At 41.6% G+C, this 26599-nt stretch overlaps 2 protein-coding genes across 2 annotated transcripts; both read left to right on the top strand.

Moving 5' to 3' along the window:
* The first annotated feature begins 344 nt into the window (after window positions 1–344).
* Window positions 345–6119, top strand: LOC132780562 (cytochrome P450 2G1-like). The gene is made up of 9 exons (XM_060784287.2): window positions 345–524; window positions 1481–1643; window positions 1727–1876; window positions 2062–2222; window positions 2507–2683; window positions 2796–2937; window positions 3759–3946; window positions 4664–4805; window positions 5887–6119. Exons 1-9 carry the CDS (start codon window positions 345–347, stop codon window positions 6066–6068), a joined length of 1485 nt encoding a protein of 494 aa, XP_060640270.2. The 3' UTR covers window positions 6069–6119.
* A 2658-nt stretch (window positions 6120–8777) lies between these two features.
* On the top strand, window positions 8778–26599 carry LOC132780078 (cytochrome P450 2G1-like). The gene is made up of 9 exons (XM_067461221.1): window positions 8778–8960; window positions 12494–12656; window positions 12738–12887; window positions 13078–13238; window positions 15023–15196; window positions 15354–15495; window positions 22682–22869; window positions 25322–25463; window positions 26348–26599. The coding sequence occupies exons 1-9, from the start codon at window positions 8778–8780 to the stop codon at window positions 26527–26529; spliced, it is 1485 nt and encodes a 494-aa protein (XP_067317322.1). The 3' UTR covers window positions 26530–26599.

Raw genomic sequence — 26599 nt, 5'->3', positions numbered from 1 at the left:
GAAACACATATGCCTTCTAGACAAAATATCTACAGCACTGATTTACCAGGAAAGAAACTATTACAAAATCCTAAAGTTGGAAGACACCACAAGGGCTATTCATGTCATGCCCAATCTCTTGCCATGAAGGAATAAACAATATTTTTTCCCTAGTTCCACAGATTAATGGCCAATATGGTTGGTTTCTGTCTGCTCTTACTGTTGACATGTGCACCAAGTTTGAGCAGTTATAAAACAAAGAAGGCGGTGCCCAACCAACCCCAATAAAAGACCACAAAGTCCCATCTAGATGAGGCCGGTGTCCACACTCTGCCAAAAGAGAAGGACAGTTGACAACCTGCATCATGGAATGGGCTGGTACACTCATCCTCCTCCTTGCTGTCTTTATTTCTTGCTGTCTGCTCATCTCATCTAAGGTGCAACAATTGCACAAGGGGAGACTTCCTCCGGGACCCACTCCCCTGCCCCTGATTGGGAATTTCCTGCAGATCAAGTCAGGAGAAACCTTAAAATCTCTTCTAAAGGTAATTTGAACTCTTATATTTTATGGCAAAAAGACCTGGTAACTTGTTTAATGGTCAGGAAGCAGTGTTTCTCAAATGACGTCATGAACACTGTTAGAGAGAGAGGTAAGAACACACACATCTGCATCTCCTGAAAGGAAGTTTGGAAGCTATCCTTTTTCTTTGCTTTTTTTTTCTTTCTTTATATATTTTTTTTATAAAGAAATCTCTTATCATGGTTTGTGGTTGTCCCCTAAAATTCAACTTGGGCATTTTGGATGTAATCGAAAAATTATGAAGATTAAGATTCACCAAGGCATTGAGTTGTCTCATTAGTTTCCTTCCTCTGCCGTTCTTTCTCTTGCATTGGCTTTAGATTTTTATCTATATGATTTTCCACAACTACAGTTGTAAATATTCCTGCATGTCAAGCTGCACGGTTTCTATAATGTAGATACACCCTTAGTCCCTTACATCTTCATACATTACAGATTCCAGTGTTAAATGTGATGGAGTCATTGACGTATAGAAAGTGCTGCTTTCTCAAACATGTCCATGAGGAGTTTTAAAAAACCTGAATGCTTGCTTTTTTTCTATACAGACTTCTGTTGTTCAGATGCAATTCTTCTTTTATGTCTCCCCTGAATAAATATTATGCAATGATGTGTTTGTATAATGGTAGTCTTCCTCACTCAAGTAGCACAGAAAAGATTGCCATTTTGTTCTGTAGTCTGTCTGTGGTTTTGACAATTTCCCCTGCCTTACCAGAGATTTCCCATTATATAGGGAGAGATATGGTTTTCAATGCAAAGTACCCTCCATTTCTAACATTTCTACTTGTAAGATCTATTGCAATGCAATGTGAAATGAAATGTGCTCCTTGATCCCAAATTCATTCACTTCAAATGACACCATTCCAAAATGTCTGCCTAAGCACAATGATAGTTCCAGAAGTGAAACGTTTATTTCTCCTACAGCTGCACAAAAAATATGGCCCCGTTTTCACAGTCTATTTGGGATCACGTCCAGTTCTGGTCTTGTGCGGACACCAAGCTGTGAAGGAGGCTCTAATAGACAAGGCAGAAGAGTTCAGTGGAAGGAGTACCAAGCCTACATTGGAGAGGGCTGTTGAAGGATATGGTGAGGCACTCCAATTGTCTTTGCAAGAATGGTTAAAACTCTTTCTTCTGCATGTCTTATGATTTCTTTCCACTTTCCCTCAGGGGTGAGCTTTTCCAATGGAGAACGTTGGAAGCAACTGCGCCGATATTCCATCACTGTCTTGAAGAGTTTTGGGATGGGGAAAAAGTCTATTGAGGAGCGAATTCAAGAGGAGGTACAATTCCTGCTGGAGGAATTTTGGAAGACAGAGAGTAAGAGAGTTGCCAAGCAGGTTAAATTTATTCTGTTGAGTCAAAATAGCTTAATTCTGAAAGAGGGAATACTGCTCTCTAATTCCGACATTTAATGGATGCACGTAGTGTGCATCTCGGAACCAAAAGTGCTTTCTGTAGACTGGATCTCTGTTATTTGTTTTTGTTTTGCTGTTTTGTTGCAGGAAAACCTATAGAGCCCACCTACGTTCTCAGCCGTGCAGTCTCCAATATCATTTGCTCCATTGTGTTTGGGGAGCGCTTTGACTATGAGGATGAGGAATTCCAGGCCCTTATGAGGATAATATACAATTTCTTCTTTGAGATGAGCTCAACCTGGTCCCAGGTACCTGAATGTTACTCACTTTGTGATAATATTTAGTTGCTTAGAAAACTATTGGTCTTGGATACTATCCTGATGTTTTTTATTTCTCAACTACTAGAAGTTCATATACAGCCCTGAAAAAAGTGCTCTTTTGATTCATTCTCATCAGAACAAAACTGAGATATTGAATGCTCCCTTTGTTTATAGTTCCAGACTACCTTCCAAAGCAAACTAAAGAAATGCAACTGATACTAGAGTTGGGTTTGGCAAGAAACCCACTAAACATGATTTCTTTTCTCGTGCAGCTCTATGACATGTTTCCCACTTTTCTGAAGTACTTCCCAGGGCCCCACACCAGGGTCTATGACATTGTGTCAGATGCGTTGCGCTTCATTGCCAAGAGAGTGAAGAAGAACCAAGAGACCCTTGACTCTAACTTCCCACGTGACTTCATTGATTGCTTCCTCATCCAGATGGAAAAGGTACCTTGTTGGTGTGTGAGGGGGGCGGGGGGGGGGGGGGGGGCGGGCGGTGTGCCAGCCAATGGTTCACCTTGGAATCATTATTTGATTTTTTCACCTTTTCTCCTTTCAGGAAAAAGGCAATCCACTTAGTGAATTTAATGATAAGAATTTGGAGCACACCATCTTTAATCTGTTCTTTGCTGGAACAGAGATGGTCAGTTCGACCCTGAGATATGGCTTCCTGTTTTTGATGAAATATCCTGAAGTGCAAGGTATTGTTTGTTGTTATTGTTGTATCACCTCATTTAGCCCACATTGGCAGGTTTAACCTTCATGGACTTGATATCAATTATTATCAATAATAATCAATTATCAATAATTATTGGTTCTCTCTATGAATCTTTAGTTTCTCCAGGGCAACTTCAAGATTAAACTCTGCCTGAAATTGAACACAGAATAATACTGGAAGACATGGAGATATAGATAGGCTTGCAAATACCATAGGGGAAATGCACACAGAAATAAATAAATAAATAAATAAATAAATAAATAAATATATATATATATATATATATATATATAGACATCTCTAGGTAGGTATGAATAGAAATATTTAAGGCTGGCAAATATTGCAGCGCAAATACACACAAACACAAATATATAGAGAGATGTCTATGTAGATATAAACAGAAATATATAGGGCTTGCAAATATTGCAGGAGGGAAATGCACATATATATAGAGGTATGGTTAAGTTTTCCCAGTTTTTTTGTGGTAAAATTAGGTGCGTCGGCTTATATTTGGGTTGGCTTATACTCAAGTATATACAGTATTTGGGGGGGGGGGGGGGAGCAAGCAAACTTTGGCTTGTCCACCTATGGAGTACTATGAGGATGTATAAGCAAACAATGCTATAGCCTCCAATGACCTCACAGATAACCCACTTTCCTCAACATTTGTATGCCTACTTATATTGGGGATGCCATTTCATTACATCGTTGTCTATAGTGAAACTTAAGCATCCACAGAGGTTGATATCCATGGGGTATCTTCAAAACAAACCCAAGGAGTTAATGTTATGTATATGTTAACAGCAAAAGTTCATGAGGAAATAGATCGAGTGATTGGCCATAATCGCATCCCAAACAGTGAAGACCGGAGGCAGATGCCCTATACATATGCTGTCATCCATGAAGTACAGAGAGTTGGAGATCTTGCACCTATGAGTGCGGCCCACATGGTTACTCGTGACATTGAATTCAGAGGATACTTCATCCCTAAGGTACAGTAGTGGAGTAACCAGGAAAGATAAAGGGAGACCGGTTAACTTGAAACTGAGAGCCATAGTCAACACCACACCTTCCAACGTTTTAAGGGAGAAAAATGGGATACGTGCAGCCCAAGCAACATCAGAGTGTGGTCAAGATGGCCAAAGATTTTCAGTCCTGTTTTTGGATGCCCCCCACCCCCCATTCCATTTATCGAGAAATTCCCAAAACTTGGAAGTCGGAAATAAAGTTCCATAATCTGACAGCTCGAAGCTCTGTTTTTGCTCGGAAAAAATCCAACCAATTGGCAGCAATGGGGGAGCTCCTTCTTCCATCATTTTAACACAATCAGGATGAAAGCAGCAGCACTTGGAGGACACATATATGACCACAAGCCCTCCAAGTTTCAGAATGCTGGTGTCATCCACTGACTTTTAGGAAATGTTTAAAGGCTGCTGGGCTGGTGCAGGAGTACATGCACACAAGCCAGAAGATGGGTCTGGGGAGGGTTTAGGTTCTGCTACTTACTTACTTATCTATTCCTGTTTTTTTTAAATTGCTTCAACCTTTGACTGCACACAGATACACCCAATTTTATGGTGTTTACATAGAACAACTAAATGGCTCTTGTGCATTATGAGTGGATAGAAACATTAAATTTCAGATGCTCTCTTCTGGGACTGCATTTTTGCCATTCTGAGCTCATAAATCTTTTTTTCTCCCTTTCTCAGGGAATGGAGGTTTGCCCCATGCTCAGCACTGTTTTGCATGATCCCACAATGTTTAAAAGCCCCAATGCTTTCAACCCAGAGAATTTCTTGGATGAGAATGGATGCTTCAAGAAGAATGATGCCTTTGTGCCCTTCTCCTCAGGTAGAAAGATTATATTCTTGCTCGATGGCTGGTTTGTATAATATATGTGTAAAGGTTAGGGTCCTTCTCATGTACTCTGTGGGTTGCATTCCAAGATTTTAAAACATAAGTTGCCCAGGGTTTTTTCGGGCAATATGGCCATGTTCTAGAGGCATTCTCTCCTGACGTTTCACCTGCATCTATGGCAAGCATCCTCAGAGGTAGTGAGGTCTGTTGGAACTAGGAAAATGGGTTTATATATCTGTGGAAAGACCAGGGTGGGGCAAAGAACTCTTGTCTGCTGGAGCTAGGTGTGAATGTTTCAACTGACCACCTCGATTAGCATTGCCTGGAGCAATCTTTTGTTGAGAGGTGATTAGATGTCCCTGATTGTTTCCCCTCTGCTGTTTTGCTGTTTTAATTTTAGAGTTTTTTTAATACTGGTAGCCAGATTGTGTTCATTTTCATGGTTTCCTCCTTTCTGTTGAAATTGTCCACATGCCTGTGGATTTCAATGGCTTCTCTGTGTAGTCTGACATGGTGGTTGTTGGAGTGGCCCAGCATTTCTGTGTTCTCAAATAATATGCTATGTCCAGGTTGGTTCAAGCGAAAGTCCAAAAGTGGCAGGCTCAAACCCAGAACCTCAATCAATGGCTGATACCAAATGAGAAACTCACTCCTGGGCATACAGAAAACTGGGCAACTTAGAAGGCGCTGAACAGACTGCATTCTGGCACCACGAGATGCAGAGCCAACCTCAAGAAATGGGGCCACAAAGTGGAATCCACGACATGCGAGTGTGGAGAAGAGCAAACCACAGACCACCTGCTGCAATGCAACCTGAGCCCTGCCACATGCACAATGGAGGACCTCCTTGCGGCAACACCAGAAGCACTCCAAGTGGCCAGCTACTGGTCAAAGGACATTTAATCAACTACCTAGCTTGCAAACCCTGTTTTGTCTGTTTGTTAAAAATTTGTTAAATAATGTAATACAATCGTCTGGTTGCTAATGGCACGATAAATAAATTTCAGGAGTCATTTGATCAGAAAAGCTGGATGTGTCTCTCTCTGCCTCCTGACAAATTCTTCTTTTCTTTCAGGGAAACGGAATTGTCTGGGTGAATCAATGGCCCGCATGGAGCTTTTCCTCTTCTTCACCACCATCCTGCAGAGTTTCCAATTGAAGCCCCTTGTGCCCCCAGAAGACCTTGACCCAACCCCGCTGGAGAATGGCTTTCTCAATGTCCCACCCTTTTATCATCTCTCCTTCATCCCACGCTAACTCCAAGATCCCTTTCTTCTTCAGCTTGCGGCTGTTGTATAATCTGGATTCTCAAACTCTACAGGGAGATGGAAGGGCAATTAATTTGATCACTGACTCTGCTACACAGAGGAAAGTCAAAATTAATGATGGCAACATCAACAGCAACCACTTATGGTTTCTATATTTCAATCCCAGATTAGGTCTTGTTGTACTGGGGAACTACTGAAATCCCAGCTGTGTAACAGGAATACTTTTGACCCATTCCAGCATTTTCTATCTCCTGAAAAATCCTAAGAGTAGAGATATGCACACGTGCACACACACATATACAGAGAGAGAGAGATGTCTAGATAGATACAAACATAGATATATAGGGCTTGCAATTATTGCAGGAGGGAAATGCACATATATAGACAGAGGGTTTTCAAATATTTCAGGGGGAAATTCATATGTGAAATTAGTACGTATAATTATAGATCTGTATCTAGTTCTGCATTGTTTATATAGGCATTGAATATTTAGAAATTTTCATGTACCTGTATATCTGTATCTATATGTCTACATTATTTTATATATTATTTTTTCCCTCACATGTTAGCAAATCTTTGCAAATCCTATATATAGATCTGATTATCTATATGGAGAGAGATATCTATCTATATATATCAATATAGCTATATAGGGTTTGGAAATATTATGCACACACAAATATATATATATATATAGGCATGTCTAGACAGATATAAAATATAGATATGTAAGGCTTGCAAATATAGCAGGAGAGAAATGCATGTATATAGAGAGAGGATTTGCAAGTGTTTCAGGGGGAAAGGCATATGTGTATATATAATTATAGATCGATATCTAGCTCTGCATTGTTTATATAGGCATTGCCTGTTATTATGTTGTAAGTTGGCCTGAGTCCCAATGATGAAGTTTTATTAGTATTACTATATTATTACTATAAAGTTATTGTTGATACCATATTGTTTTTGTTGTCCCTACTTTTCCACTTACAGAGCTAGTTTACTGTTTTTATTTGAAATGTGGTAAATATTCAAATGCATTTAACCTACTGATGCCTAAATTGATGTAATTTTATTGGTACCCATTTTTTATTTTAAAATGTACCGGTAGCTGCTGCATTCCCCCCCCCCCCCCCCCCGCTTACACTCGTGTCAATACGTTTTCCTAGGTTTTTTGGGTAAAATTAGGTGTCTTGGCTTATATTCAGGTCGGTTTATATTCAGTTTATATTGACGGGGGGGGGGGGGGGGGGGAGCAAACCTTGGTTTGGCCACCTATGGAGTACTATGATGTATAAGCAAACAACGCTATAGCCCCTCATGACTTCACAGATAACTTCACTCTCTTCAACATTCAACATTTATTTGCCCACATATTTGGGATGTCACTTTACTACATCATTGTCTCTACTGAAACCTCAGCATCCACAGATTTTGATATCCACGGAGTATCTTGGAAACAAACCTCAAATCATGAGGGCCCACTAGACTTGAAAATGTTTAGTGATCACAAGAAGGCATGTCAATAGCATGATTGATTGTTTCAGAAATAACCGGAAATTTCAAAAATGATAGAAAAGGTGCAAGGTATGAGGAATGAGGAAAACTAGTTCATGGTGCCTTCTCCACCATTGGGAACCACAATCAGGCCATGTAGGCTGTTGCTTGGGATGTGGTGTTGGTCTTCCTACAATGAATGCGCAGGGATTTCATGCCTCTTTTTAGTCATGCGCGTAATAAAATGTCATTTACCTTTGAGAGTCAGGAACCCAAAGGAGTTAATTCTATGCATATACTTAACAACAAAAGTGCATGAGGAAAGAGAGAGCTAATCACCTCTCAACAAAAGATTCCCCCCAGGTACTAACAAGCCACACCAAAAAACTTTCAGGCCATCAAATCAAGGTGGTCAGTTGAAACATTCACACCTAGCTCCAACAGACAAGAGTTCTTTCTCCCACCCTGGACATTCCACAGATATATAAACCCAATTTTCCTAGTTCCAACAGACCTCACAACCTCCGAGGATGCTTGCCATAGATGCAGGCGAAACTTCAGGAGAGAATGCCTCTAGAACATGGCCATATAGCCCAAAAAACCTACAACAACCCAATTCACATTAATGTCAGAGAGAGCTTGAGAATCTTTGAAATTGCAGGAGGCTATGCATCAGAAAAAAATATGTTCTGGAGTTTTTGCCAGCAAAAAAAATTATGAGGCATGGTTGGTTGAATCCATGGATGCAGAACCTACGGCTACGGAGGACTCACTGTATATAGTAAATGATACCTTAGGTTTTACAGCTTACAAAAATGGATAACTTATGTAAGTCACCTTAGAATGTTTACTGTGGTGCAAACATTAAAATACATAGGCCTTTTGAACATAATATCCACAACACTGATTTACCAGGAAAGAAACTATTACAGAATCCTTGAGTTGGAAGAGAACCAAAGGCCATTCATGTCATGTCCAACTCCTTGCCGTGAAGGGATAAACAATATTTTCCCCTAGTTCCACAGATCAATGGTCAATATGGTTGGTTTCTGTCTGCTCTTGCTGTTGACTTGCACTCAAGGTCTGAGCAGTTATGAAACACAGAAGGCGGTGCCCAACCAATCTCAACAAAAGACCATAAAGCTCCATCTAGGTGAGGTGTCCACACTCTACCAAAAGAGAAGGACAGTTGACAGCCTACAACATGGAATGGACTGGTACACTCATTCTCCTCCTCCTTGCGGTCTTTATTTTTTGCCATCTGCTCATATCACCTAAGAGGAAACAATGGCACAAGGGGAGACTTCCTCCGGGACCCACTCCCCTGCCCCTGATTGGGAATTTCCTGCAAATCAAGCCAACTGAAACATTTAAATCTCTTCTCAAGGTATGGATTTTTTAAAATCCTTCAGACCTTTTATAGGCAAAAAGAAGTTGATATTTAATGATCTTAAAGGATTGGTTATGGAAAGAAGTATGCGTGGAACATCGGAAGCTATCTTTATCCTCTTTACCTTTTTCTTTCTTTGTCTTTCCTCATCCTTTGTGTCTTGTATTGCATGGTTATAATCTGTAACAGAAGCCCCAGTGTTGCAATGGGTTAAACCAGTGTTTCTCAACCTTCCTAATGCCGTGACCCCTTAATGCAGTTCCTCATGTGTTGGTGACCGCCAACCATAACATTATTTCCATTGGTACTTTGTAACTGTAATTTTGCTCCAGTTATAAATCGTAATGTAAATATCTGATATGCAGGATGTATTCTCATTCACTGGACCAAATTTGACACAGATAGCCAATATGCCCAAATTTGAAAGCTGGTGGGGTTGGGGGGGGGGGATTCATTTTGTCATTTGGGAGTTGTAGTTGCTGGGATTTGTAGTTAACCTATAATCAAAGAGCCTGACCTTGAAGGAGCTGGGGGTGGTGACGGCCGACAGGGAGCTATGGCGTGGGCTGGTCCATGAGGTCATGAAGAGTCGGAGATGACTGAACGAATGAACAACAAATAATCAAAAGAGCATTCTGAACTCCACCAACAAAAGAATCAAGCCAAATTTGGCACACAGAACTCCCAAGACCAAGAGAAAGTACTGGAAGGGTTTGTTGGGCATTGACCTTGAGTTTGGGAGCTATAGTTCACCTACATCCAGAGAGCACTGTGGACTCAAACAGTGATGGATCTGGACCAAACTTGGCATGAATACTCAATCTGCCCAAATATGAACACTGGTGGAGTTTGGGGGAAAATAGACATTGATATTTGGGAGTTGAAATTGCTGTGATTTATAGTTAACCTATAATCAAATAGCACTCTGAATCCAGCCCAAAATGGATCTGCACCAAACTTGGCACACTACCGACATGGCCAACATTAACTACTGGTGGGGTTGGGGGGGTGGGGCTGTTTTTGAATTCTGGGAGCTGTCATCTACCAACAAGGATGAGGACAGGCAGAGAGATCTTCAGACTTCTCTGCCAAAAGGGTTCCTAAGACCATCAGAAATATGTGTTTTCTGATCGTCTTTGGTGACCCCTCTGAAACCCCCTCACGACCCTCCCAGGGGTCCCGACCCCCAGGTTGAAAAACACTGGGTTAAACCCTTGTGCTGGCAGGACTGAAGACCAACAGGTCAGCGGATCGAATCCAGGGAGAGCGGGTTGAGCTCCCTCTGTCAGCTCCAGCTCCCCATACAGGGACATGAGAGAAGCCTCCCACAAGGATGGGAAAACATCAAACATCCGAGCGTCCTCTGGGAAACGTCCTTGCCAATTCTCTTACACCCAGTTTCACAAGATAATAATAATAATAATAATAATAATAATAATAACTTTGTTTATACCCTGCCACCATCTCCCAAGGGACTCGGGACGGCTTAAATGAGGCCGAGCCCAACAAATACATCAATAAAACAACAAAGCAATTAAGCAACTAAAACACAAAACAATATAATAAATAACCTATAAGCAATAACACACAAAATTTGAAACACTGTAGGCAGGGCCAGCTGTAATCAATTAAAACATTTTAAAACACTGGCGTGAACAGAAATAAAGTATGTCTAAACGGGAATGTTAGAGGATAATGTGGGGACATTAATCCATCAGGTAGATAAAGTGCTTCAGAGGACATATGGCAGAGAATTCTTCAGATCAGGGCACTGATTCCTTTATTCAGGAAAGGCACACTGGAACAGCCATGTTTTCAAGCTCCTCCTAAAGACTACCAATGTGGGGACTTGTCTGATATCCTGACATGAAAAAAAACAAACAAAACCAAACTGTAACATAGAAGAAGTAAGAAAAATGTCTTCCCAAGTTGAACCCTAAACTTTTCTAGATATACAGTACTTGCATATATATCTCTGGACAAAATATTACCTTCCCTCTCCTCTGTCTTGTTGTGTGTCAGTTGATCGTAGGACTCAATTTACACTAAAGAACACCAGACCACACAAAAGCAATTCTTTGTCTGGATTAGTTTCTGGAATTTGGAGTGTAATTCATTGCTATGGCTCCACTCTGTGGTAACCTGGAATTTGTAGTTTGGTGAGGGACTTGGAATTCTTTGCTAGAGTTCTCTAGTGATCACAATTTAATTGACATGGCACAATGCTATGGAATCCTGGGGGCCAGGGCCATAGCCAGAAAAAATATTTGGGGGGTGCTGGTTTAAACGTTTTTTGGTGAATCAGAAAGAGTGTCTCCAAAACACAAGATAATTTAAATTTAAATTCTATGGTCCATTCTACATTTCTATATAGATTTAATTAAATCAAATTTCTATTTTAGTTACAAAGTATCAAGTCTTAAAATAACTAAAAATAACTGCTAATTGGTAATTTATAGTTTCAAAAGAATACCACAACATCTGTTGGAAACACTTGAAAACTGTGCCAATACACTTTGACAGAAGTCAGGCTCCATCGACAAACTTTGGTGGGCACTCAAGAATACAAAGCATATTTCATTGTCCAGTTAATTCCATTAGATAAGAAGTTTGAACCTCAAATGCAAGAGACTAAATTTACTTGACACTTTTAAAATTCCAATGAGACTAAACTTAGTTATTTAACATCTCTTTTCAAGTTGCAATGGTACCTTATTCAGACAATGACAAATATGGATAAATATGCAAGGAAGTAGTATGTTGGGCCTAACCCTCTGGATGCTCTGAGAGAAATAATATGAGTCCTTCTCACACTATATCTCCCTGGTTCCTGAAATTGCGCAACAGAGCTCTCAGTGTAAGAAATAATTCTGGTTGACCACATCACAACTTCTAAAGCAATTGGATCTTTCTTTCATCTATTTCATGGCTGACCCTTTCTCAGCACAACAGCTTTGTTTCTTATTCCCTCTTCTTTGCTTTTCTCTTTAAAACCTCATTTCCAAACAACTTACCCTGCTCCTCACCTTTAGAGCCACATGGCCTCTTCCAGAACAGTCACAGCTGAGGCGACAACAGTCCAAAGGCATGAAGCCTGACATGTGGTCTGAACAAAATGGAGACAGACCTCCAAATGAAAGCTTACTAATATATTCTCAAAGACTATGGGCTGGAAAAAAAAACTTACCTGGCCTCCAGTAAACTCTCCAAGCAGCTCTCCTGGTGCATACAAATGACATGCCGGGGGGGGGGGTGATTTTCCTCCCCCCCTCTCCTGGCATGTCATTTCTATTCGCCGGGAGAGCTGTTCGGAGAGTTTATTGGAGGCCGGGTAAGTTTTTTTAACTTTTCAAAGGGGTCTGGGGGCTTCAGGGAGGGGGGTGGTTATTCCTGATTGGGAGGCAGGATAATACAGAACGTTGGATGAGTGAAGGTTGGATAAGTGAGACTCTACTGTACTTTGAAAGGTGCTAGTTGACCACAAATGATGCAGAGATTGTGCTAGATGTAAAAGGCTGATTTCCCTACAGCTACGTGAAAAATATGGCCCTGTTTTCACCGTCTATTTTGGGACACGTCCAGTTCTGGTCTTATGTGGACATCAAGCTGTGAAGGAGGCCCTGGTAGACCAGGCAGAAGAGTTTAGTGGAAGAACTACTATGCCTTCATGGGAGCCTTCGTTCAAAGGATATGGTGAGGCATTCCATTTATGTTTATACTTATGGTCCCACTGTTTTTGTTACTTACCATGTCATTTCTCTCTGTTTCCTTCAGGGATGGGCTTTTCCAACGGACAACGGTGGAAGGAACTGCGCCGGTTCACTTACACCGCCTTGAGGAATGTTGGAGTGGGGAAAAAATCTATTGAAGAGCGAATTCAAGAGGAGGCCCAATTCCTGCTGGAGGAATTTCGAAATACGAAGGGTAAGAGAGGTGCCAAAGACAGGTTCAACTCATTCTGATCAATGAAAGTACTGTAATAACTAAAGCAAGAGGGACTACAGCTCCCTTTGCCCCACAATTAGTGGATGCATTGTGCATTGGGGCCAATTTTTGGGACTAAAATAGCCTTCTGTGGACTGATTCTTCATTCATTCTTTTTGCTGTGTTTCAGAAAAGCCTTTTGATCCTACCTTCATCTTCAGTTGGGCATTTGCTAACATCATTTGTTCTATTACTTTTGGAAACCGCTTTGACTATGAGGACAAGGAATTCCAGGCACTCATGGTGATGACAAACCAGTTCTTCCGGGCAATGAGCACCTCCTGGGCCCAGGTACTCCTTTTGCAGTAATGCTCAGGTGAAATGATTACAAAGGAGTCAGGCTAATTCCATCTTCCACTTTCCTGGTTAGAGACACTTCCCACCTATTGAATGAAGCCCTTACTACCCTGCCATATAAACTCCAGATTATTAGATTTGCACTGGATTGTATGGCAACATGGGCTCCCTGCTGAACTTGCTGACCAAAACATTGGCAGTTTGAAGCCAGGAAGCAGAGTAAGTTCCCACTGTTAGGCCCAGCTTGTGCCAACGTATCAGTTTGAAAACATGCAAATGTAAGTAGATCAGAAGGTACTGCTTCTGTGGGAAGGTAACAACGCTCCATGCAATCATGCTGGCCACATAGGAGGTGTCTATGGACAACGCTGGCTCTTCAGCTTAGAAATGGAGATGAGCCCCACCCCCTAAAGTCAGACACGAGTAGATTTAACCTACATCGCAGTATAGACTCATATAATACAGTTCAAAGCAGTAATGTGGATTATCTGCTTTGATAATCTGCATTATATGATAGTTTAGAAGAGCCCTGAGGATGATACTGTAGCCTACAGAGAGTTTTTAAATAATTATAATTTAAAATACAACAACAACAATTCTTTATTGATTAGTCAATTTTGACCATATGAAAACATGCAAAACATACAAAACATACACACTTGGCCATACAGTAAAATCATATATGAATACAACCCTAAATTAAAATATGAAACATCTGGTTTTCTTTGTTCATGTGTATCATGTTTAGGTTTCTAATTTCTTTGGTCTTGAAGTAACATTTGTTTTATACTCATAGACACAGTGATACTTTTTTTCACTTTCTATTTGGGTCTCAGGAGCTGAGCTGGACAAAAAGAGGGAAAGTGGGAAAGCGGGGGAAAGGTTGGAATATCGTGGGGTTCTGTCTTTAATAATGTATTTATGTATTTATTTATTATATTTGTAACCTGCCCTTCTCACCCTGAAGGGGAATCAAAGCGGCTTTACATATAGGCAACAATTCAATGCCATAAAAACAATGAACAATTAAAATAGACATTTAAATTAAAACTGCAAATTTAAATATTTAAACATTACATCAACTGTTAAACTCACACCATCCACAATCGTAATCTGAGTCATTCTGGTATATATTGCACATATTCCGTATCCATTTATTGCACTACTATTATGTTCATATGAAGGGCACAGTGAGTTGCCACTTCTTAAATGTGTAGAAACACTGATTTTATTTATTTATTTACAGTATTTATATTCCGCCCTTCTCACCCCGCAGGGGAGTCAGGGCGGATTACAGTGAACACATATATGGCAAACATTCAATGCCAATTTAACATACAATGTATACACAGACATACACAGAGGCTATTTAACTTTTTCTGGCCGCCAGGGGAGCTGTCGCTTTCATTGTCCATCTGCGACACTGATGAAGTACTTCCGCATTCCCCGCATGCTTTTGCTGGAGTGCTTTGCTGGAGTCTTTTTTTTATGGCCTCATAAATTAGTTAATTTAGCCTCCCCACACAAGATGGTACCTAATTTTCCTACTTGACAGATCCAACTGTCTTTCGGGTTGCAAAGGTCGACAACAGGCTACACAATTGGTTGGAAGACCACTCCAACCTGTGCTGGCTTTGAACTCATGACCTTTAGGTCAGAGTGATCTTAATGCAGCTGACACTCAGCCAGTTGCGCCACTATCCCGGTGCTTTTATTGTGTGTGGGCCCTTCCATACAGTCCTATATCCCAGAATATAAAGGTTTTTCTCTTTGTGCAGATCTATAACATCTATGCCAACTACCTGAATTACATTCCGGGAATCTACAATAATATCTATGATTGCAAGGACATGAAGGTCTTTGTTGCCAAGAGGATCAAGAAGAACCAAGAGACCTTGGACCCTAATTTCCCACGTGACTATATTGATTACTTCCTCATCCAGATGGAAAAGGTACCTTGTTGGTGCATGAAGGAAGCAGGGCTCTGCATTAACAGTCCAATAATCTTTCTTACTTAGGGAAACGAGATAAGAAAACTTTAATCTATCCTACTTGCTTCCAATCAGAGTTGTAATTCTCTCATGATGTCTTATTCTTTCGTGCTTCCAGGAAAAAGACAATCCAAGCAGTGAATTTATTATAAAGAACTTAGAGGCCAATGTTCTTAATCTGATCATTGGAGGAGCAGAGCCAGGCAGTTCCACCTCCAGATATGGTTTCCTGCTTCTGATTAAATATCCAGAAGTGCAAGGTATTGTTGTTGTTAATATCATTTACAATTAGCACAAATTGGCAGGTTGTACCTTTACAGATTTGATTAGCATCTTCTCTCTGGAAATGTTTAGTTTTTTCCAGGGGAATTCTATAGTCAACTTCTGTTCAAATTTTATGGTCAAATTCCACTCTAATTTCCACTTCCCCATACTCATTTGAGAATGGTAAGCCCTTATATCTATGGGTTCTGCACCTATAGATTTAGCCAATCATGGCTTGAAAATATGTAGGAAGAAGCAATCTTGATTTGACTTCATACCAAGTCTTCCATGGATGTAAACCTTTCTATAATCGATTCCCATCATTTCTCTGATCCTCAGGTTCACTGCAGCATTTGTTTGCATTGGGTTTTTTTGGAATATATTGTAGCAGATCTGCAGTCCCATTTGGGACTCCAAACCAAGGTCAAAATGCGAGCGCGATAGAATCAATGGGACAGACAACGTGTTCTCTTCCAGGAAAGCATTTTACTGAAATAAGCAGCTGCTTAGGTCCCCTCCCAGCGCAACACGGCGCATTTCTTGGGAAGACCCCCATCTAGTGGGCTGAACTCTTTATATATGTTTGGAAAAACAAAAGTATTTCATTTCCTTTAAATCACCTGATTTCCAGGAAATCAGGTGGTCCCTTCAGGGGCTGCACCCCGCACTCAACTTTTTGCACAAAGCCCTGCAATCAACTTTTGCACACGAGACCCCCTCCCCTCACCTTTCTTATTTGGCAGCATATCCCTTATTCCCATTTCCACAACAATAAAGCTGCCTCATTTCTCCATTTTCTTTTTTTGCTAAGCGTTTTACAAAAGCGAAAGCAAATCAGCAAAGGTTATTATGGGTCTCTCTAACTTTTCCTCTGGATGAGGCCTATCTTTCTTATTGGCGTTATTTGTATTATACACTTTTGGCAGGCTTGGAGCATAATTGGAAAACAACATATTAGCAATAGAAAAATGAAACAATCTAATATAAGAGACACATCTTCACCATGCTGGGCAAACATAAGTCTTGCATGTTCTTTTAGCCAATTTCCCTGTATCATAGTGATCATATTTACAAGCATTAGGAACCCAAAAACTGTCCGAACTCCTGTTGGTTCTCTGGTGTCTCTTCCTCCCCTTCCCATCACACTGTCTTTCCACCACTTCCAGGATAGTGCTTTTGTTGGGCCACACTGCGACATACTTGACCTTCGACGTTCTGTTGTACCCGATGGGGTCAGCTTCATGGCCTTGTTGACCCCGTAGGGGGTTGCCGGACGATCCTGAGTCTCAGGTCACTCTGATCCGCTTTTTCCACTTTCCACACGGGGGCGCCAACTTGGCACGGGTGTAGTGTATCCAAGGTTTGACTTCCTTCACTTTGATGGCGGTAGGGGTTGATAACAGCACAGTATAAGGTCTTCTCCACTTTGGTCCAAGCGGGTCAATCTTCCACTCCTTAATGAGCACTTAGTCACATGTTGAACTCCTGGGGGCTTTAAGGGTCCTTCTCGAGGGTTATTCTTGGCACAGGTCCAGCACCTGCGTGCAGCCGCTGCCGTTAAGATATGGAGCCCATCGATGTACATCTGTCGTCCCAACAACGTTGCCAGGGCCGTCTTATCCAGGTGTGTAGTGTAATGCGTGTGTCGGACTATGTGCCACGCCATGTCCTTAGGGACGTGGACGCGGTTATCTGGCATCACTATGACCTCTCCCTTCCATTTTTCTCTTTTCCCCAAGGCCCAATTCTCCTCCTCTTGTGTACATGTAAACTTTTCTAATGGGGAGTCCTCTAATGCAGTTGCAGTCAGCAAGCACTGCTTATTGCGGGGGTGTTTTGCTGCTTCCCTTGCAGCCAAATCAGCTAACCTATTTCCTTGCGTAACTGGATCTTCTCCCCTCTGGTGTCTCTTACAATGCATTACAGCAACCTGATCCGGTTCCCAAACCGCCTCCAGAAGGGCCACAATCTCAGCTGCATTCTTAACGCCCTTTCCAGCCGACGTAAGGAGTCCCCGCTCCTTGTATAAAGCTCCATGGACATGAAGCGTAGTAAAAGCGTACTTTGAATCCGTGTAGACATTGACCCGCTTTCCTTTTGCCAACTGCAGTGCCCTGGTGAGGGCTATCAACTCGGCCCGCTGAGCGGAGGTTTTCCGGAGGGAGCGACTCTGCTTCCAAAATCTCTCCCTCCCCCTGCACCACTGCATATCCTGCACGCCTCTCACCATTTTTCCACGAAGCTGCTGCCATCTGTGAATAGGGTCATGTCTATGTTGGACATTGGTACGTCTTTTAAATCGGGTCGGCTGGAGTATACCTGTTCCATCACCTGAATGCACTGGTGGACCATTTCCTCCCCCGGGGCAGGCAACAAGGTAGCCGGATTCAGGGTGGCGCAAGTTTCTAGGGTTATCATCGGGTTGTCACATAACACCCCCTCATACTTAGTCAGTCTCTCGTTTGTGAGCCAGCGTGGTCTCTTGGTGTCTAACAATGCCTTAACATGGTGTGGTACCTTTACGACCAGTGGCTGCTCTAAAGTCAATTTGTTTGCTTCTTTTATTTAAATCTACTGCTGCTGCCACAGCCCGCAGGCATGGTGGCATTCCCTGCGCTACTGTGTCTAGTTGTCTTGACAAGTATGCCACTGGTTTTTTTTTTCCATGACCCTAAAGCCTGGGTAAGTCCGCCCACTGCTATTCCTTTTCGCTCCGATACGAACAGAATGAAGGGTTTCTCCATATCAGGTAGGCCCAAGGCTGGTGATGACATCATCTCTGTCTCTTTTTAAAACACAGTTGTAAACACTTGTGCCTTTTGCTTGTCCTATCTAGCAGGTGGTGCTTTGGATAGGCTCTTGTATTTTGGACTCCCATTATCAGGAGCTCAAGAGCTGGAAAAGATAAATAGAAAGACAGTGAGAGAAAAGGGAGGGGGATACTGATTACCCATCTGTCGTCGGTTTCCGTCGATAGCTTTCACTCCATCCATTGGCGGGCCTCCACAATCTCTCACTTCGAAGTCTTTTCAACCAATCTCCATCCTTTCAAACAATTCTCTATGGTTTTCTTTCCATGATTTATCTCACGTTCCTCTGTCCATCTACTGCAAGCAACAGCTCATTCCATCTTTGACTTGCTTTTCCAACTTCAACCTGCTTTTTCAACTAAATAAACAGTTTAACCTTTTTGCTGGCAATGTCTCTCAAATCAGGCAAAACCCTTTTTGGCCCTTTGCAAGGCATTGTCTTTTAAATCTGGCACTCCAGGGCAAACTGCCCTGTCTTTCTGGTTAAATGTCCCATTTTAAAATTAATTCTTTCAGTAACTTTGTAGAGGGATTGGGTCTAAATAACAAAATCTGTAGAGGTATTTTGTCCTATGTTTGAAGAAAGCTGTGAAATATAGCCACCTCGGGCTAAGGACTATAAAGAAGAGGCTGGACGGTCATCTGTCAGGGGTGATTTGAATATAATATTCCTGCTTCTTAGCAGGGGGTTGGACTGGATGGCCCATGAGGTCTCCCCCAACTCCTTGATTCTCTGATTCTATGATTTATGTCCAGAGTTATTGTACCCACATAAAAGTAAATTCTGTTGTAAAAATCAATTGCTGGTTTCCTTTTGAATAAAATACCAAACCAAACAAACAAACAAAAAAACAATGTAAAGAACTCTGTTTAACAATCAATGTCTCGCGACTTGACTTTTAAAAAAAGCAGTTTTGTTTTGTTTTAACTTAAAACATATTTTATCTGTTGACATCTTGAGGGAGTTTTTATGTATTTTTAACATAAAACCACAGCGGTCACCCACCGTCATATGTAGAAGAAAAACCATCTAGTTATCTTGTATCTCCAACAAAACAACAGAGAGAAGGAGCGAAGAAGGAGGGGTTGAAGCCTCCCTCAAAAGAAAATGCATTTGAAATTCCACAACTCCTAGCAAGTTGTTGTCTTGAGACAAAATCAGACTCTCCGGAAACACCTTTTGTCCCAAACAAATTTTAGACATGGATCCTGTGCCTCTTCTTTATCGTAAAAGAAGTTGCTGGAAAATCCCTATTTTCTGTAAATTATTAGCCCTCACACAGTTCCTAGTGAGTGCATCTCTAAATAGCCAAAAGAAAAAGTTTAAACTTTCAACATCTGAGGATGCCTGTCATTGGCGCAGGCAAATTGTCAGGAGAGAATGCTTCAGGAACATGGCCATTCAGCCTGTAAAAGTTATGACAACCTGAATCCTTTAAAACCTTTTTGTCCACACACACAGATGTAACTTTCCTCTTCTTGACACAAGCCTTAAAAATGTCCCAACCTGTAAAGAGTTAACATCTAATAACAGTCCTTGAAAGAAAGGAGGGGGTGGGGGTAGTAAAATAAAGCATCTTTGAAAACAACGTCTCGGCAGGCTGCCATATATCTTTCTGTTATCTCTCTTCTGGCTCTGTAAAGCGAGAACCCTCCACATCCTGGCACCCTCTTGGGCGGATTCTCCATGTTATCTCAAATACATATTTATAGTACAAGATTCATTTTTTTGTAGACACAAAACACATTAGGATTTTTTTTTAACCATTTCAGAAAATGTCATATAGCATATTATTCACTTTCCAATCTCACTCACACATACAATGTTTGTTAATTGTTAGGCTTCTTGCACGTTCACACACACACAAAGAAACCTCATTTATACACACACGCACACACATGCATACACACACAAATTTCTCAAGGTCAGCTTTTACATTGGCACACTCACATAATTTGAACACAGCACACAGAACAGAACATCAGAAAACTCAAAACAATTATTAAAAGGATCAATTATTTAAGATAACTCATTTGGTCATTACCCACACATTCTTTTACATTTTAAAAACACAGTTTTTCAAATGGCGGCATTTTGAACATAAATCAATTCCCATTGAATCAGCATTTTTGTTTCCTTCTTTCTTGAATCCTTCAAACACAATTAACATTCCATATACCTTTCAGTTCAACATGTCTAAGTGTCTCTCTCTCCCAACCTTCCCTGGCATTCCATCAATGAACTCAGTCCTGTATCATTTAGACATACCTTATACCAAGTGATCTGCCAACTTACACAAAGCTCTCTTTTTAGCACATAATTCCATCAACCACATTCCTTTCCTTTCTTGAGTGCTGAAACAACAGGTTTCCATTTGAAAATAACAAGAATCCAACTCCTCTTTCTCACTTTCCTTTTCACAAAACAGCGCTTCAGACATGCACAAATCTCAATCCAGTGTTGCAACACACAGACACACACAATTTATCTCGACAGTTCTCTGACACGGCAAACTGTTTAAACTTTCAAGGGGGTCAGTTCCTCCCCCTTCTCTGTCTGTTTCTCTTCTTTTCCTTTTTTTTTTCAGGGAGCAATGCTGACTTGGTCTCGGGCCACCCTCACGAGTCAGCTATCTGGGGGATTTCTGTTCCTCCCCCCCCCCTTGCCTCCCTCCAGCTAGCTTTTTCACTTAAACACTATAATCGCCAGATTGCAATAGACATCGGGACACCCTTCGCCTCTGGACTTTTACCTCCTCCTTAGGATCCCTCTTTTTCCTCCTGTCTGGTTTCTCTGGTGAGTCAAAGTCGTTGCGATTGCCTGGTCCGGTGACGTGGACAGAAGAGGGAAGCACTGCAGCCGGTCTGCAGTTGGGGGCCCCCCTTACTCGGCTCACAGTGGTTGCCTCCAGCCCCCGGCACCGACCAGGAATCGTCCTGCCAACAGGATCTGTCCTTGACTCTTGGCTCGTCTTAGGCAATCCGAGTCACGGCACCAAAAATGTAGCAGATCTGCAGTCCCATTTGGGACTCCAAACCAAGGTCAAAATGCGAGCGCGATAGAATCAATGGGACAGACAACGTGTTCTCTTCCAGGAAAGCATTTTACTGAAATAAGCAGCTGCTTAGGTCCTCTCCCAGCGCAACACGGCGCATTTCTTGGGAAGACCCCCATCTAGTGGGCTGAACTCTTTATATATGTTTGGAAAAACGAAAGTATTTCATTTCCTTTAAATCACCTGATTTCCAGGAAATCAGGTGGTCCCTTCAGGGGCTGCACCCCGCACTCAACTTTTTGCACAAAGCCCTGCAATCAACTTTTGCACACGAGACCCCCTCCCCTCACCTTCCTTATTTGGCAGCATATCCCTTATTCCCATTTCCACAACAATAAAGCTGCCTCAATATGGCCATATGCTAGAAGCATTCTCTCCTTACGTTTCACTGGATCTATGGCAGGCATCCTCAGAGGTTGCCTGTCAATGCAATGTTTTGTTTTGTGTTTTTTTAAAATTCATTTTTATTGACAAGTAACATAAACAACCTTAACACCTAAACAACAAAGAAGGAAAAAGAAAAACCAGCAAAAAACAATCTATAGGTTAAAAAATCATTGTCATGACTGTGATTTAGTTCATCTTACAGTGAAAGTGGGTGAACATGATTATGAGAAAGTAGGAGTGGGAAGGGAGAAGAGAAGAGGAGGAGGCAGAGATCAAGAGGAAGAAAAAAAATGATATTTTTTTTTAAAAAAACACCAGTATCTATACAACACACACATATATAGAATCATAGAATCAATGACATATATACCTTTCCCCTGTTTGTAATGTTTGCATTGTTTGGCTTTTTATATGTGAGATGCCGTTTTACTACACCACTGTCTAAAGTACACACTGTCTAAAGTAGGACTTCTGTTCAAATTCTATGGTCAAATTCCACCCTAATTTCCACTTCCCCATAATCATTTGAGAATGGTAAGGCCCTGTATCTATGGTTTCTGCACCTATACATTTAGCCAATCATGGCTTGAAAATATGAAGCATTCAAGTGTCAGAAGAGAATGCTTCTGGAAACATAAAATGTACAGCAATCCAGGACTTTAAAACGTTTGGCTACTACACAGACCTGCCAATAGTTGGTGATTTCAGAAATAACTGGAAAGGAGAGGAACTGGAAAAGTGCAGGATAGGGAGGAAACTAGTATTCTCTCTACAAGAGGAAGCCACAATCAGGCCATGCAGGTTGTTTCTAGGGATGAGATGTCAGTCTTCTTGTAATAAATAGTAAGGGATTTCATGTTCCCATTTAGCCTCTCAGTTCCCTTTGAGACTCAGAAACCCAGGGAGTTAATTATCCTCATCTTTAACAGCAAAAGTGCATGAGGAAATTGATCGAGTGATTGGCCGTAATCGTGTCCCAAACATTGAAGATCGGCGGCAAATGCCGTATACAGAGGCCGTTATCCACGAAGTGCAGAGATGCAGTGATGTCCTTCCTATGGATTTGATCCACATGGTTATTTGTGACACTGAATTCAGAGGATATCATATCCCTAAGGTATAGTAGTGGGGCAATAAGGATATGAGTAATTGAAGGTATTCATGGGACATTCTACTGTGATGCAATCCCACCTACATTTACCAGACTGCAGATGAGTCTTGATGGTGTAAGTCCAGTCCCTGACACCATATCCACTTTTTTAAGTATTGAAAAGGTGGGAATTCTGCTACAATGGGGCAACATCAACCCACCTATTTTGTGTTCCAGTGCTCCCTGATACCTATTTCTGTGCTGGGAGGGAACACAAGGAAAGTATTCTGCTCTTAGCTGGATGCACTTTAGTCCTACCTTGACACATTTAGTTCTCAAAGCCACAATCCACTTTAAAAGCATTTACACATTCAGGAGGTTAAGGTCACAGGTTCTATGAGATACAACTAAGAAGAGACACTTTGGTAAATTTTAGAAGAAAGATTAATAGATCCCATAATTTTATAATGGGTGCATTTATTTATTTATTTATTTACTTTACTTTACTTTACTTATATACCGCAATTCTCAGCCCCAGGGGCGACTCATTGCGGTGTACAACATAGAAAAAACAGGTGCAAAATACAAGACACAGTATAAAATCCACGATTCATCATTATCAAAAAACTTCATCAAAACATCATCATTACTACAAAAGCCATTCCGTGTCGTCTCATTGTCAAAGCCACAGTCCAGTCTCATTTTCCGTTGTTCCATTCCTATGGTCAATTACCAGTCATTGCACTTGTTCAAACGCCTTCTTATACAGCAGAACCGATGCAGTTTGACATCAACCAATGCAATGGAATCATGCAAGTTGAAGTTTTACAACTGGTGTCAAACTCCATTGTTTCTGTATTGTAGATACACTGATTATGGAATTATGAATCTAAGGTTGAATCTACACTGCCATATAATCCAGATTATCAAATTAGATAATCCAGACAATCTGATTTGAACTCAATTATATGAGTCTACACTTGTGGCATGATTTTAATAGTTATTTTAATAATTTATGTTTTAATTGTTTGGTTTTAATTGTAATTGTTTATTTTTAACATATGTGTGTATGGCATCAAATTGCTGCCTGTTGAAAGTCTGCCTGAGTTCACTCCGGGGTGAGAAGTACAAATATGGTAAATAAATACACATATAATCAAGTTGAAAGTAGATAATCCGGATTTCATATAGCGGTGTAGATGGAGTCTAAGAAACAAGCGAAGAAGGCAATCAAATACAGGCATTAAAAGTGTTCTCCATTCATCTCATGGACTACCTAGATGAGTCTCATGAGCTACCAGGGGTTGCCACAACTACAGTTTAGAGCAGGCATGGGGAACCTTCGGCCCTCCAGGTGTGGTGGACTTCAACTCCCACAATTCCTTGAGGCTCGGCATTCGCCCCAAAGGCTTACCTTGGCCCAACGAGGTTTGTTTGGCTCTTTTTCATGGAGGACGGGCAGCAAAGGGGGAGAGATGAGCGTAACGTAGCTGTGCAGATGGCGAGGAAGGATGCGGAGCCCACAGACTGGCCTCGGAGGGAAAGAGCGGGCGGAAACCCCTGCGGGCAACGCGCCTCCTCGCCGCTTCGGCCCTTAGCAACCGCCCCGCATGGACCCCCTCCCTAGCTATAGCCACTTTGAACTGCAGGTCACATGTTACTAGCAAGGCTATTTCTAGTGCCACAGAACTTTCTTGTGCCCCTCTCCCCCAAAATGCATGGCAGGACACTACAGGGCCTGGCCATGCCCCTCTGTATAAGTGTGACATCCCCCCCCCCCATTTTGTCCAAGAGGACAACAACATTCCCTGTCTCTGTAAACAGCGCAGAGCCCTTTCCCTCCAGCCTTCGCCTTCCCTTTTCCCCGACAAGCTCTGCACGACGTCACTCAGCCGGCGTCGTTGCTAGGGAGGGGGTCCATGCGGGGCGGTTGCTAAGGGCCGAAGCGGCGAGGAGGCGCGTTGCCCGCAGGGGTTTCCGCCCGCTCTCTCCCTCCGAGGCCAGTCTGTGGGCTCCACATCCTTCCTCGCCATCTGCACAGCTACGTTACGCTCGTCTCTCCCCCTTTGCTGCCCGTCCTCCATGAAAAAGAGCCAAACAAACCTCGTTGGGCCAAGGTAAGCCTTTGGGGCGAATGCCGAGCCTCAAGGAATTGTGGGAGTTGAAGTCCACCACACCTGGAGGGCCGAAGGTTCCCGACCCCTGGTTTAGAGTCTTGTGGATGCTCATCTTGAATCACTGCAGTTCCCATTTTATCTCATTTTTGGTAGAACATTTAGCTTGCTTGCTTGCTCATCTGTTACTTTCTCTCTCTCTCAAAATAAGATTATACATTGAACCATCTAGCAAGTTAAGTGTAAAGCCTAGTTTCAATAAATCCAACTGTTCTGCAATATTTACATCAAAAGAATGCTGTGCAAGATACTTGTTCTGGAACTGCATTTTGCCATTCTGAGCTCATAACTCTTTTATTTCCCAGGGGACGACAGTCTATCCACTACTCAGCACTGTCTTGCATGACCCCACAATGTTTAAAAGCCCCAATGCTTTCAACCCAGAGAACTTCTTGGATGAGAATGGACGCTTCAAGAAGAATGATGCCTTTGTGCCTTTCTCTGCAGGTAAAACTCTCCTAAAAAACCAATGAGGAGATGGATCACATTTAGATTGATGCTTGTTTTTAGAGCTTGCTGCTGTGGTCTCCTTATTCTCCCACAGCAAACATGCAAAATTATCTTAACAATGTCCAATGCAATGTGCACTTGATTTAATTTTTAAATGTAATCTACAATTTATACTTGTTTTTATGTGGGTTTTGTGAATAGCAATTAAGTCAGCCTCTGTTGCTCAGTCAGGTGTTGAAATATCTTTTTCCTTTTGTTTGATGACTTGAGACCATTGACATCAATGAGTATTTTTAGCATGGAGATTTTAATGTGCAGGTATCCAATCCATATCAGATTCTTCCTTCGATTGTTCCATTTCATCTTCTTTGCCTAGTTGTTCAGCTGCTGTTGTGTATATAACAAAAAAACACAACAGTTTTTCTTAAACTGCACAGTTTGGGGAGAATATTTTGCAGTCAGAAGAAAATGGCTAAAATTACTAATTGCTTCCTTCAAACCCAGAATGATTGAAGAATTACATTCCTACTTACAAGTAACGCTAGAGATCAAAATCCATAACATCAAGATCAACAAATTTAGAAATGATCTTGGCTGCCTTTGGATTTAGAAACACCCAACTCAGGTTTCCCCAAATGAACAATGGGGCCACCCAAAATCCCATTGCAAGGTGGCTGATATGGTTATTCCAAATGGTTGAGATCAACTGCAAACCCATACCAAGTTGGATACAAAGAAAACCCTTTAAGAGTAGATATAAGACAATGAGATTGATGGTTTGATGTGAAATATCATAGGTTGCATCTCAGGAAGCATCTGATTAGAAATAGCGGGATGTGTCTATCCTTACCTCCTGAGAAATTCACATATTTTTCTTTCAGGGAAACGGATCTGTTTGGGTGAAGGCTTGACTCGCATGGAACTTTTCCTCTTCTTCACCACCATCCTGCAGAATTTCCAATTGAAGTCCCTTATTTCCCTTGAAGATATTGACCTCACTCCTCAGATGAGTGGCTTTTACAACATCCCACCCTTTTACCAGCTCTGCGCCATCCCACGCTGACCCTGAGGTTGCTTTCCCTCACACATGGAATATGATTGTTCCCAAAGGAACTGGGTTGTCACCTACTATT

Source organism: Anolis sagrei, chromosome Y (assembly GCF_037176765.1).
Source record: "Anolis sagrei isolate rAnoSag1 chromosome Y, rAnoSag1.mat, whole genome shotgun sequence".
NCBI classification, from domain to species: domain Eukaryota; kingdom Metazoa; phylum Chordata; class Lepidosauria; order Squamata; family Dactyloidae; genus Anolis; species Anolis sagrei.
The sequence above is the reverse complement of the archived record's forward strand: the minus strand, read 5'-3'. Positions and strand labels throughout refer to the sequence as shown.

What these genes read in the sequence shown, in the direction of transcription:
- LOC132780562 (XM_060784287.2), top strand. Translation starts at nt 345, where the DNA reads ATGGAATGGGCTGGTACACTCATCCTCCTCCTTGCTGTCTTTATTTCT. An exon ending in GGAATTTTGGAAGACAGAGA is followed by an intron (nt 1,877 to 2,061) that starts GTAAGAGAGTTG and finishes GTTTTGTTGCAG; the next exon opens with GAAAACCTATAGAGCCCACC. An exon ending in TCCTCATCCAGATGGAAAAG is followed by an intron (nt 2,684 to 2,795) that starts GTACCTTGTTGG and finishes TTCTCCTTTCAG; the next exon opens with GAAAAAGGCAATCCACTTAG.
- LOC132780078 (XM_067461221.1), top strand. Translation starts at nt 8,778, where the DNA reads ATGGAATGGACTGGTACACTCATTCTCCTCCTCCTTGCGGTCTTTATT. An exon ending in TCCTCATCCAGATGGAAAAG is followed by an intron (nt 15,197 to 15,353) that starts GTACCTTGTTGG and finishes TCGTGCTTCCAG; the next exon opens with GAAAAAGACAATCCAAGCAG. An exon ending in TAAATATCCAGAAGTGCAAG is followed by an intron (nt 15,496 to 22,681) that starts GTATTGTTGTTG and finishes CATCTTTAACAG; the next exon opens with CAAAAGTGCATGAGGAAATT.